Source organism: Mustela nivalis (genome assembly GCF_964662115.1).
Source record: "Mustela nivalis genome assembly, chromosome: 9".
Classification (NCBI taxonomy): Eukaryota; Metazoa; Chordata; class Mammalia; order Carnivora; family Mustelidae; genus Mustela; species Mustela nivalis.
This window is the reverse complement of record NC_139028.1, coordinates 103,286,531-103,298,821: the sequence shown is the minus strand read 5'-3', so window position 1 is coordinate 103,298,821 and position 12,291 is coordinate 103,286,531. Positions and strand designations below refer to the sequence as shown.

Below are 12,291 nucleotides of genomic sequence, written 5' to 3'. Positions count from 1 at the left end.
CTTCTGCCCCTACTCACACATCCTCTGTCTAAATAAATAGATTTTTAAGGAATCTTTTTAAAAATGTAAATGTATTTCTCTTACAATTTTTTGAATAACATGTTCTTTTCTTTAGCTTCCTTTATTGTGAGAATACAGCATATAATACAGATAACATAAAAATATATGTTAATGAGAGTTTATGTTCTTGGTAAGGCATCCAGACAACAGCAAGCTATTACGTATTAAGTTTTTGGAGGAGTCAGAAGTTATATGCAAATTTTCAACTATGTAGGGCATTGGCGTCCCTAACCCTCATGTTGTTCAGGGGTCAACTATACTAACTTTTCAACTTTTCATTAACTTTTAATTACTTGTTTTGTCTTCTCAGTATGATCGTCCTGGAGCATCCCCTAAGAGGAATCATGATGGAGAATGCACAGCTGCTCCAAGTGAGTTGGGGGTCTCCTGTGGATTCTTGGCTTAAGCAATAATTATGTAGTTGTGTTATAGTATTACCTGTATTAAATGTGTGGAGTTTTTTTGTTTTTTTTTTTGTTTTTTGTTTTTTTTTTAAGATTTTATTTATTTATTTGACAGACAGAGATCACAAGTAGGCAGAGAGGCAGGCAGAGAGAGAGAGAGAGAGGGAAGCAGGCTTCCTGTGGAGCAGGGAGCCCGATGCGGGGCTCGATCCCAGGACCCTGAGATCATGACCCGAGCCGAAGGCAGCAGCCCAAACCACTGAGCCACCCAGGCGCCCCTAAATGTGTGGTTTTATATAGTGATTGTAACATGTAGAGCAATGTAAAAATACTGTAACGTTTCTTTTAGCTTATTTTCAGTATTTTAATCTAAAAATTGTCTGGTTGCTCTTTGAAAACTTCATATGGCTATATGAGGAATGAAAATGCTTTAAAAAGAGTGTTGTTTGCTGTATTTAAATCAGCATAGTATCAAACTTGTTTCAGCAGGCTCCTTGGATATCACCATGGAGACATGATATTCCTCCTTAAAAAGCTTGGGCTCTAGGACACACCAACCCTAATACTGCTCTGGGGTTGGACACACCAACCCTTAATTCTGCTTCTCTCACTGTGGGCATGTTCCTTTCTTTCTGACCCAGTAACAGCATTTCTGAGTTGTAATAGTTAAATGAAATTCTGTGTACAACACATTGTAAGCATCTCAGCTGCAGCTGTTTTTACTGGAGTAGCTTGATTTAACCGAACTGCATGCTAGAAGCAGGGCTGTTGCTTTATTTTTAAGTTCACTTTTATGGAGCCCTCCTTCTTCCCACCGCCATTTCCTTCCGGTGCCTTTGGAATTGACATTGAACTACTTAATGTGTAGTGGGAATTGACAGGCTGAGTTAATAAGCAGTGATGATAGACACTTCCTTTGCACTTTGAGAATCGAACATATTTTCCTTTGGTTTCTAGCCAATCGGCAGATTGAAATCCTGGAACTGGGCGACCTCGAGAAAGAGTGTTCCTTGGCCCGCATTCGCCTCACTCTAGCTCAGCATGACCCATCGGCAGTTGCGGTTGCAGGTAGTCACATGGCAGTCTGGGGACACAAACAGCAGGCTAGACACGGTGTGCTAGACCAGCATGCCAGACAGGCCAAGCGCCTCTCCCTGCTCCTTGGAGAGACCTGTCCCCAGAGGCTACTTCAGGTCACTGGCAGGCACCACTTGCCACTAACTAACTCTTTTTGATTTCCACAGGAAGTTCATCAGCAGAGGAGATGGTCTCTCTCTTGGTTCAGGCTGGCCTTTTTGACACTGCCATATCACTCTGTCAGACCTTTAAGCTCCCCTTAACACCAGTCTTCGAGGGACTTGCTTTCAAGTATGTATAAAATTGTCTTTCTGTTGTCTTCATTTTCTAATGCAGAAATATTGCACTGCTGCCCAGTGTGAACCAGTGGTCACAGCCAGTTGTGCTTTGAAGAAGTGTTTTATCTAGCCCACCAAGATGATTTTTTAAAATTTCTTTTAGTTAATTATATTTTTTTTTTAATCTTGATTTATAACCTCTTGAGAAGTCAAAAAGTTGGCATCCCTAGCCCCACATTCCCCCAAGATAGTAGGATATGTGGTCCAAATAGTGGTGTCCTTTTTAGAAAAGGCATACCTTCTCTTCATTTTAATAATGCCTTGTACCTAAATATTAAACTTTCAGAATTTTTCCTTTGGAAGTAAATGACCCCCTAACACCAGTGGCCTTGCAGGTCATTCATTTGTGTGGTTCTGAGGAAGGTGCGGCAGACTGGAGCTAAAGTTATCATCTCATCTCTGGTTTTGGTAACAAAAGAATGTGGTTCTTTTCAGCAAGTCAGTTTACCATGTGTGGAAACGTTTTCATTGCAGATGCATCAAGTTGCAGTTGGGAGGCGAGGCGGCGCAAGCAGAAGCATGGTCCTGGCTAGCAGCCAATCAGCTCTCATCTGTCATCACCACTAAGGAGTCTAGGTACAGCCCTGGTGCTCATCCGCCCCAAAAGGGCTTACCCTCCAAATGCTTCCCTCATGCACCCAGTTAGTGTCTACTGAGTGCACTTCTGCTTCTTTAGAACCCTTCTCTAACCTTCACCTTCAGAAAACTTCCCTCCCTTTAATAGAATTTACGATTTCTCTTGCACAGCTTGGTGCTTTAGAATTGGAACATTTTACAATTTGGAGGTGCTCTGACATTAGTTTTCAATCCCTAAATTAGCACATCAATATCACTACTAAAATACAGATACATCACCCTCATCTTCTAAAACGGAACTTCTACATGAGTCTAATGCTTGATTGGGCTTGGAAACAGTGATCTGAGCCAGTTTCTTTGTTTTCGGGATCTGGAACAAAGAAGTTAGTCGAATTGTGTAGTCAAGTAAAGATGTAGTTAGTGGGAGAGAAATAGAATCCAAGTCATTTGGTGTCTAATACTATCCCTAAACCACACTGACCCTAATAATATTAGTTGCCATTTAGTTATATTACCAATTCAGTTGTGAGTCTCTAAAGATTTTTTTTTCCTTATAAATACATGCTTTGAATGGTGCTATAAATATCTGTTAAGAATCTAGAACTCGGGGCACCTGAGTGGCTCAGTTGGTTAAACCTCTGCCTTCAGCTCAGGTCATGATCCCAGGGTCCTGGGATCGAGTCCCACATCAGGCACCTTGCTCTGCGGGGAGACTATTTCTCCTCTCTCCCTCTGCTACTCCTCACTGCTTGTGCTCTCTCGTTCTGCGTCAAATAAATAAGTAAAATCTTTAAAAAAAAAAAAAAAAGAATCTAGAACTCATTAGTCCCTTCTGCTTTCTTTAAGTGCTACAGATGAAGCATGGCGACTATTATCGACTTACCTGGAAAGGTACAAAGTCCAGAATAACTTATATCACCACTGTGTAATCAACAAGCTCTTGTCTCATGGAGTGCCTCTGCCTAACTGGCTTATAAACAGTTACAAGGTAAATGGTATCTTAATTTGTACAGAGTAAGAAACTGATGTTTACAATTAAGAATAAATTTCATGAGATGATTAAAAAGAAAAGGTGGTAATTTATGGATATATACTGACCTATGCTTTGGGCAGCTTCTCAGTGTTAGTTAAGTACACTAAGAATAGCTTAACTTTAATTCCGTGTGGAGTACTGGGTGTTTAGAATTAAAGTTCTGCAGGTTAGTGATTAAATTAATGCCTGCTTATTTGCTCACAGAACAATGAGTATATACTTAAAACAATGACTATATGTGTGACACAGTATTTACTGTTACTCAAAAAATTCACAGAAGTGAGTAGAGTAGTTTTCAAAACTACAACAGGGTTTAAGTTTTTGTCAAAATTGGATTTTTGGACTGCCTACCTCAGAATTAGTTGGGTAGTGGGCTTCTTCAAATACAGATTCCTGAGCCCCATTCCACACTTTAACATTCAAATTAATCTGGAGCTAGGATCTGGGATCTGTATTTTAACAAGCTTGTAATTTGATACACTGCATGCTTAAGTTTGAAAACTATATCTGAAATACATTGGGTAGGGTAGGGAAAGAGACTGTAAAGCTTAAAATCAGGAAAGTTTATCTCCTTTTGGAGGGGGGGGTGTTACTTGTTTAAGTTAGAAAGTAGAAAAGGCGGTTAAGCTGGTAAAAGGACAGTGATCAAATCAGAATATAGAAAGCGTTATTGCCTAATTAGCAGAGCCCTTCCAAACCAAAGTTGTAATCACTTTTGTTTCACCCTGAGTTAAACAAATTTAGCTCAGGTTTGTTTTTTTGTTTGTTTTAATTTTATTTATTTATGACACACAGAGAGACAAAGAGAGACAGAGACAAGCAGGGGGGTAGCAGGCAGACAGGCAGAGGGAAAAGGAGAAGCAGGCTCACTGCTGAGCAAGAAGCCCAATGTGGGGCTCGATCCCAGGACCCTGGGATCATGACCTGAGCTGAAGACAGACACTTAACCGACTGAGCCACCCAGGTGCCCCTAACTCAGGTATTTAAAGTTGATAATTCTTTAAACTTCTTTTGCATTTGTCATTCATATATTTCTGAGAATAATGTGAACATATTGCTCTTCAGTATTCAGTATTTCTGAGAAGGTATGTTAACTTTTACTACTACTGTGGAAACTGAAGTAGAAAAGTGTTAAATAAAATGCGTCTAGGATTCCTCGGTGGCTCAGTCATAATTATCTGTCTTTGGCTTAGGTCGTGATCCCAGGGTTTTGGGATCCAGTTCTGTGTTGGGCTCCTTGCTCAGCAGGGAGCTTGTTTCTCCCTCTCCCTGCTTGTGCTCTTTCTCTGTCCTCTCTCTCTCTCTCTCTCTGTCTGACAAATAAAATCTTTAAAAATTTATAAATAAATAAAGTGTGCCTTAGATCACAAAATAGGGCAGGAAGGCCACTTAACAAGATAAAGTCTCACAGGGTACCCAGAAGTGACTGGGCTCTTAGGAATCCAGACCTTATCCCAAGATAAGGAAACTCAAATGCTCATTTACTTATATTGAGAAGAATAAATGCCAGGGAATTAGACACACAGCATTCTTCAGTTATTGCCCAGGTAACATGGAAATAGGTAGATATTCGTAATCTCTGACTTTTTACAGAAGGTTGATGCTGCTGAGTTGCTCCGTTTGTACTTAAACTATGACCTTTTAGAAGAAGCTGTGGATTTGGTTTCAGAATATGTAGATGCTGTATTGGGGAAAGGACATCAGTACTTTGGAATTGAGGTAGGCATGTATGCATGTTTCTTTTTAATTGTGACTTTATCTTCCTAATAAAGTCAGGATGTGAAAGTAAATTGAACTATAGGATAGTGGATTTAACCTTTACTCTTTGTAGTTATACGACTAGTTTTCTCCACAATCAGGAACCGACACTGTAGGGGTCTCCAGTTTCCCATTTATAAAACGGGAATACATTTCACTTCTCTCCATCAAAGGAATATAGCTTTAGTTAGTATTTGGAGAAGTTAAGTAATTAAAAACAAAGTGTTCTTTTCTGTGTGCCAAAGACTATGCTGAGTTTCTGTCAGTGTTTTCTCGTTTAATCCTTACAGCCACCTCTGAGAGATTGTTTTAACCCTTTTTTTAAACGCATGAAGAAACAAACTCAGAGGTTAAGTAAGTTGCCTAAGTTCACACAGATGGTAAATAGAAAAACCAGGTCTAAAATCAGGTCTAGTTAACTACAAAGCTAAGCTCTTAAGCTACCTCGGGAAAGTATTGAGAACTCTGAAAGGTGAGCTTTCTCTTTCTCAAACTTTTTTCCCCAGATAATTGAAATTAAGTTTCAGACTGTAAATAGTCTCATTCATTGACATTAAGAATTTTTTTTTAGTTCATTTTTCCTCATTAGGCTTTAGGGCTCCTTAAAGACAAGAGGCGACATGAATTTAAAAATACATATGAAAATAAATACATACATACATACATACATACATTTGATTTAACTGAGAAAAGGACAAGTTTCCCAGTTGAAAAGAGAAGCAAGGTGGGGAGGAGGGGTTGTACACTTGTGTGTCCGTATGCGTGTATGTGCAATTTCTTATTGTAAAAAAAAAAAAATAAAGAATTTTATGTTATTCAAACCCGCGAAACTAACTGCCCAAAAGAAATGGTCCGCTTTTGAGATGTTCTTCAAATAGTAGATATTTTCCCTTTCAGTTTCCACTGTCTGCAACAGCTCCAATGGTGTGGCTCCCTTACTCTTCTATTGACCAGCTTCTGCAGGCTCTGGGAGAGAACAGTGCCAATAGTCACAACATTGCCGTAAGTCTGTCCTCTCGTGAGGCATGGATCTTCCCTAAGCCCTTGTACTACCACTTACTCCTAGAGCTTGCTCTTCAGTTCTCAAGGATTAAGGAGAAAGCAGAAGCCATTTGTTGCCCTTAACATGCTGGCCCAATCCCTTTACAAAATGATTAGTTAAGCCAGATGTAGCCTCTCTGGTTCTCAGAAATCAGCTTGTAATGCTTTTATTAAAATATGGGGGTGGGGTGGGTGGGGTGGGGGGTCACTGTGTGATGGGCATTTAGGAGGGCATATGCTGTGATGAGCACTGGGTGTTACAGGCAACTAATGAATCATTGGACACTATGTCTGAAACTAATGATGTACTATATGTTGGCTAGTTGAATTTAAATTTAAAAAAATACTGGTGTGGGGGCGCCTGGGTGGCTCAGTGGGTTGAGCCGCTGCCTTCGGCTAAGGTCATGATCTCAGAGTCTTGGGATCGAGTCCCGCATCGGGCTCTCTGCTCGGCGGAGAGCCTGCTTCTCTCTCTCTCTGCCTGCCTCTCCATCTACTTGTGGTTTCTCTCTGTCAAATAAATAAATAAAATCTTTGAAAAAAAAAAAAAATACTGGTGTGATTTGCATGTTTAGAAGACTCATTGGGATAACAGGATTGGGGTACTGCATTTAACAGAGAAGTCGGATTTTATCAGTAGTCACAGTGCAGACCCCTGTACTGAATGTTGAGTAAATGAAGCAGAGCGGCGAATATCATTATAAGGGGGAGGCTGGTTGATGAAATCAAAGTGCTTAAAAACTTTTGTCTTTTTTTAGTCCTTGACCTATTCTATAACAATTCCCTTCTTTTCTCCTACAGCTATCCCAGAAAATACTTGACAAATTGGAGGACTACCAGCAAAAAGTTGATAAGGCAACACGGGATTTATTATATCGTCGGAACTTGTGATCCGGACGGTTGCTTAGCCTTTGTAACCGCTTGGTGCCTCTTAGGGCTTAAGACTTTACCCTACAGGAAGCCTGTATTCCAGGACAATTTTTATACCTGTAAATGATATATACAACATCACGTCTGCATTCTGCGCAAGAGAGGAGGGCAGATGAATCACAGAACCTGTGCTTGCTGGCGGTGCTAACACACAATTTCTGGTTTTCAACCTTGGTCTCAAACAGCTGCTTTTGTATATGATTCACAAGCTTTTTTAGAGTTTCTATTTTTTTAAACTACCGAAGACATTCTTTATCTGCAAATTAAAACCCACCCTCACTTTCCAAAATAGCTGACGGTGGTTGGTTGGTTGTAGCTCCCCACCAGAAGCTGTCACTGCAAATCCTTCCATTCTTCCCTGTCACTTTTTGTATTTCAATGGAGTTATTTTGGTCCAGAACTGACATGTATTTTCTGTATTGCAAACAGAGGCTAATGATTTTGCATACTCTTTTCATTATTTATTGTGGAGTTTTTGTATGATCCTCAATAAAGTATTAAATAATTTGCATAGATTAAACCTAAAATGATGACCAGCTGTCAAAGAAGATACCTTATTTTGAATCTGGTTCTGAGGCTAAAGTTGAGTAAACTCTTAGCTAAGAAAAAAATTGGAAATTTTATCTATAAGAATAACCAATTTTGAAGGTAAATTCTGTTAACTTGTATGATTTATGATAATCAAGCCGGACTTGATCATACTACTTGTGTAATAATGTATTGGACCAAAATATAAACTTTCCTGGTCAGATTCAGAAGTCATGCCCGCAAATTTTGGGGAAGGTGAAAAACAAAATCTTGGATTTTATTCTGTATATTAAAATTTATCTTTTAAGGAAATGATCTGTATATTGCTTATATGCCCTTTGACCTTTCTTGAGTTTTCCATAGCCTTTACTTTTTATACTGTCAATACCATATTTACATTATATATTTTAAATAACAATGTGAGCTTCACTGTGGTACCATTTACTGGTAGATAACTGAGATATATGGTTCTTTGTTCATTTTAGCTGTGCCATGATTAATACGAAGTGTTTGATGAAATGAGCAACTGGGAAAGCCCTTACCCTGCCAGAGCTCTAGAAACCTGTAGCTTCTAACTTTGGCAGGAAATATATATATAATATACTTATATAACCAAATATACACATAGAAAACCAAGAGAAAGATCTCACAGAACATGTATCCACACTCACTATGTACCCTGATGTTTTCATGAGTCTAATAGACCCTAACCCATAGTCTGAAAAATAATCAAATCCTCTTTGAGCCATTTTGGAGAACAAGAAGTATTTTGAGCCTGGTCCTGTTCCAGAAACTTACCCACTTGTGTTGTTCATGGTGGCAGTTCACACGACCCTGACCAGTTTTTCCTGTTGTCAGTATTTTGATTCAAGACCTAACCCATCCTGGAGCCAACCCAGCTGTTCTTCCATTTTCTTCCACCTTCTTCACTTTGGTCCCAACCAGAGCGGAAGGTAGAGATACTTTCACTAAACTTCTCTCTCTGCTTGAGGTCTGCGTTTTTGTTTTCCCAGACCATGTGATATATTTCAATAGCTCATAATACCGCTATCTTTTTTTTTTTCCACTTCAAAATTTTCTGATTACAGAGTTAAAAGAGCTCCCTCCTGTGGTCACTGTGGCAGCACATTGGAACAATACAGAGAAGATTAGCATGGCCCCTACTTGAGGATGACACACAATTTAATGGAGCAATCCACCAAAAAAAAACAAGGAAAAAAGAGCTCCCTACTTTTTTCGTACTTAGCTACCATTATGGGTGCCTCCATGGAGCTGCCGACTCTTGATCTCAGCTCAGGTCTTTTATCTCAGGGTTTTGAGTTCAAGCCCTGCATTGGGCCCCACACTGGTTGTGGAGCCTATCTAAAACTGAATGAATGAATAAAAGATAGATAAAAATAAAGGGGTGACTCTAAGAGCAAAACTTCAATTTTTGATGAAACAAGATACAACAGATCAGGTCCCCACCTTACCAACCTGTGACAATAAGATGGCACCTGTGAATAATAGAATTTATGACAAACGAGTTTCATATTGACCATTCTTACCAGGTTTATAACTGACATTTGTGACCTGCCAAGAAAGCCAATGTGTTCTGCAAACCATGTCGTGCAGTGTCCACAGTGCATTGTCACCACTGCCATTCGTCCTTGCTGCCACACTTGAGAGCCCTATGTTTGAAGGTCAGCTCTCACCAGTTCACTACTGGTTTTTCTTTCCCCATTCCGAATCCCTCCCAAAGTCCATGCTGTGTTGTCTCCTAAATCTCCACTGAGCACTTACGGGTAAAGAAAAACACAGACTTAAAAAGCGGATGCAAGATCTGGAAGCTTATACAAACCACAAAGATTCATCCCCATAGATCCCATTCTTCGACCACCTTTCAGTTGCCAGCCTGCTCTGGTGTGCCTGACACCAACATTCCTCTTGCAGAGAGAAATGTCAATTTATTTTTAAAAAAAGATTTTATTCATTTATTTGTCAGAAAGGGAGAGAAAGCACACAAGCAGGCAGAGAGGCACGCAGAGGAGGAGAGAGGGGCAGGCTCCCTGCTGAACAAGGAGCCCAATGCGGGACTCTGCCAGAACCCTGGGATCATGACCTGAGCTGAAGGCAGCGGTCTAACCCACTGAGCCATCCAGGCATCCCGAGAGAAATGTACATTTAAATGGAATTTCTATTTAATTAGTCAACAAAGGGAAAAAGTCTCTCACATGGTAGGTAACAGAATTTACACAACTTACCTCAACCCAGTACATTGTTTTCTACTAGAACACAGTATAACAGAAGGTTCTAATGTGTCCTTTAACCTTCACAGTTCTTTCCAATTTTGTCTGTACCTAGAAACTGATAGCCCTATAATACTGTTCTTTCATAAATTGAGACCTTATTGTAATAGGTAACTCAACACCAAGCCAGAAGAAGGTAACTTTCCACGTCTGCACAGAACTCCACCATCAAAGGACCAATTTTTTGTTCAAATGACCCATGCCACCCTGTATAAACAAAAATATATATCCCAGTAAATGAGGTTTGATGGTTTAAATGAACTTAATTCTGTAAAATACACAAGATCAAATAATGTAGTATTAAAAGAAATGTAGTATAATAATATTTTTGGGCCCTAGGTTGGCTCAGACAGAGCACGTGACTCTTGACCTTGAGCCTATATATGTGCAAACTTTACTATAGAGAGCCAGGTAATAGTTCAGGATTTGTAGTCTACATACGGTCTCTCTCATATATTCTTTGAAATTTGTTTGTAGAATCCTTTAAAAGGCCTGATTTAGCTGTAATTTGCCCACTCCTCCTCAAGATCCTTAACACCTTCTCTGAGGCCAATCAGCAAAATGTGTCCCCTTCAAAAGCCAGTGGTACCCAACCCTGGCTAAACATTAGAATAATCTAAAGAACATTATTTTCTTTTTTAAAGACTTTATTTATTCATTTATTTAAGAGAGAGTGAGCAAATGAGAGAGAGAGAGAGAGGAGGGGGAGGGAGAAAGACTCCCACTGAGCAGGGAGCCTGACGTGGGGCTCCATCCCAGGACTTGGGATCATGACCCAAGCCAAAGGCAGACACTTAACAGACTGAGCTATAGGTACCCAGCATAACCTAAAGAGCTTTTTAAAAAATAATTGATAGGGGTGCCTATCTGGCTTAGAGGAGAATGAGACTCTTGATCTCAGGTCCTGAGTTCCAGACCCACGATGAGTGTAGAGATATTTAAAAAATAATAAATAGGGGCATGTGACTAGTTCAGTCAGAAGATCTTGGGACTCTTGACCTTAGGGTGGTGAGTTTTGGCTCCACATGGGGTATAGAGATCACTTAAAAACTTAAAAATAGGGGCGGCCTAGGTGGCTCAGTCAGTTACGCATCTGCTTTCCACTCAGGTCCTGGGATGGAGCCCGGGATTAGACTCCCTGCTCAGTGTGGTGAGCTTTTCCCTTTCCCTCTACCCCCCCTTGCTCGTGCTCTTTCCCATGCTCTCAAATAAAATCTAAGGGGGAAAAAAAAAAAAAAACTTAAAAATAATAAACTTAAAAAAAAAAAAAAAAGAAAGAGTTTCGGGTACCTGGGTCGCTCAGGTCATGATCCCAGAGTCCCAGGATCCAGCCCAATGTCAGGCTCCTTGCTCAGCTGGCAGGCTGCTTCCTCCTCTCCCTCTGCTCCTCCCTCTTCTCATGCTCTCTCTTGCACTCCAATAAATAAATAAATCTTAAAAAGATATCTTTAAAAAAATATTTTACTTATTTATTTGAGGGAAGAGAGAGAGAGCATGAGCGGGGGTGAGGAGGAGCAGAGGGAGAAGAAGCTGGATCCCAAGACCCTGAGGTCTGGACCGAAGCTGAAGGCAGATGCTTAATCGACTAAGCCACCCAGGTGCCCCTAAATAAATACACTTTTTAAAATAAATAAATAGAAAGATAGATAGATAGATAAACAAACCAATGCAGGGCTCGATTCCAGGACCCTGGGGATCATGACCTGAGCTGAAGGCAGTTGCTTAACCAACTGAGCCACCCAGGATCCCCTGGCTTGTGGCTCTTGATCTTGGGGTCCATGATGGGCATAGAGCTTATTTTAAGAGAAAAAAAATTGATATGGGCTCTGTACTCCCACCCCCAATCCTGATTTAGATTTTTATACTGCTTTAGCACTTGCTCTCCAGATGGTTCTATGAACAGTCAGGGTTGAGAACCCTGGTTATAAATATTACAGTTATTTCAGTCACCTCCAGAAATGTAAGTTCCCCCAAGGGAAAAACCTTTCCCGTTTCTGTGCACTCTGGTTTAGCTCATAATCTCAACTTGGTTCCAGCTGGTTATATAATAGCATCTAGACATCTGTATAAACAAAAGACTCATTAATAGTAATAATAGCTGAGGTGCCCGGGTGGTTCAGTCATTGAGTGTCCGCCTTCAGCTCAGGTCATGATCCCAGGGTCCCAAGATGGCCCTCACTGGGCTCCCTGCTCAGCAGGAAACCTGCTTCTTCTCTCCCATTCCCCCAGCTTGTGTTCCCTCTCTGGCTGTCTCTCTC

General features: G+C 40.4%; 1 protein-coding gene across 1 annotated transcript in view; it reads left to right on the top strand.

Annotated features, from left to right (window-relative positions):
* NUP160 (nucleoporin 160) overlaps positions 1 to 8,057 on the top strand; it is a 52,957-nt gene extending 44,900 nt beyond the window's left edge. The window contains exons 29-36 of the mRNA XM_082747515.1: positions 371 to 431; positions 1,422 to 1,532; positions 1,709 to 1,832; positions 2,354 to 2,455; positions 3,302 to 3,443; positions 5,082 to 5,207; positions 6,144 to 6,248; positions 7,089 to 8,057. Coding sequence (XP_082603641.1) covers positions 371 to 431; positions 1,422 to 1,532; positions 1,709 to 1,832; positions 2,354 to 2,455; positions 3,302 to 3,443; positions 5,082 to 5,207; positions 6,144 to 6,248; positions 7,089 to 7,178 — 861 coding nt within the window. The 3' untranslated portion in view covers positions 7,179 to 8,057. The remainder of the gene's footprint in view (positions 1 to 370; positions 432 to 1,421; positions 1,533 to 1,708; positions 1,833 to 2,353; positions 2,456 to 3,301; positions 3,444 to 5,081; positions 5,208 to 6,143; positions 6,249 to 7,088) is intronic.
* The last annotated feature ends 4,234 nt before the right edge of the window (positions 8,058 to 12,291 follow it).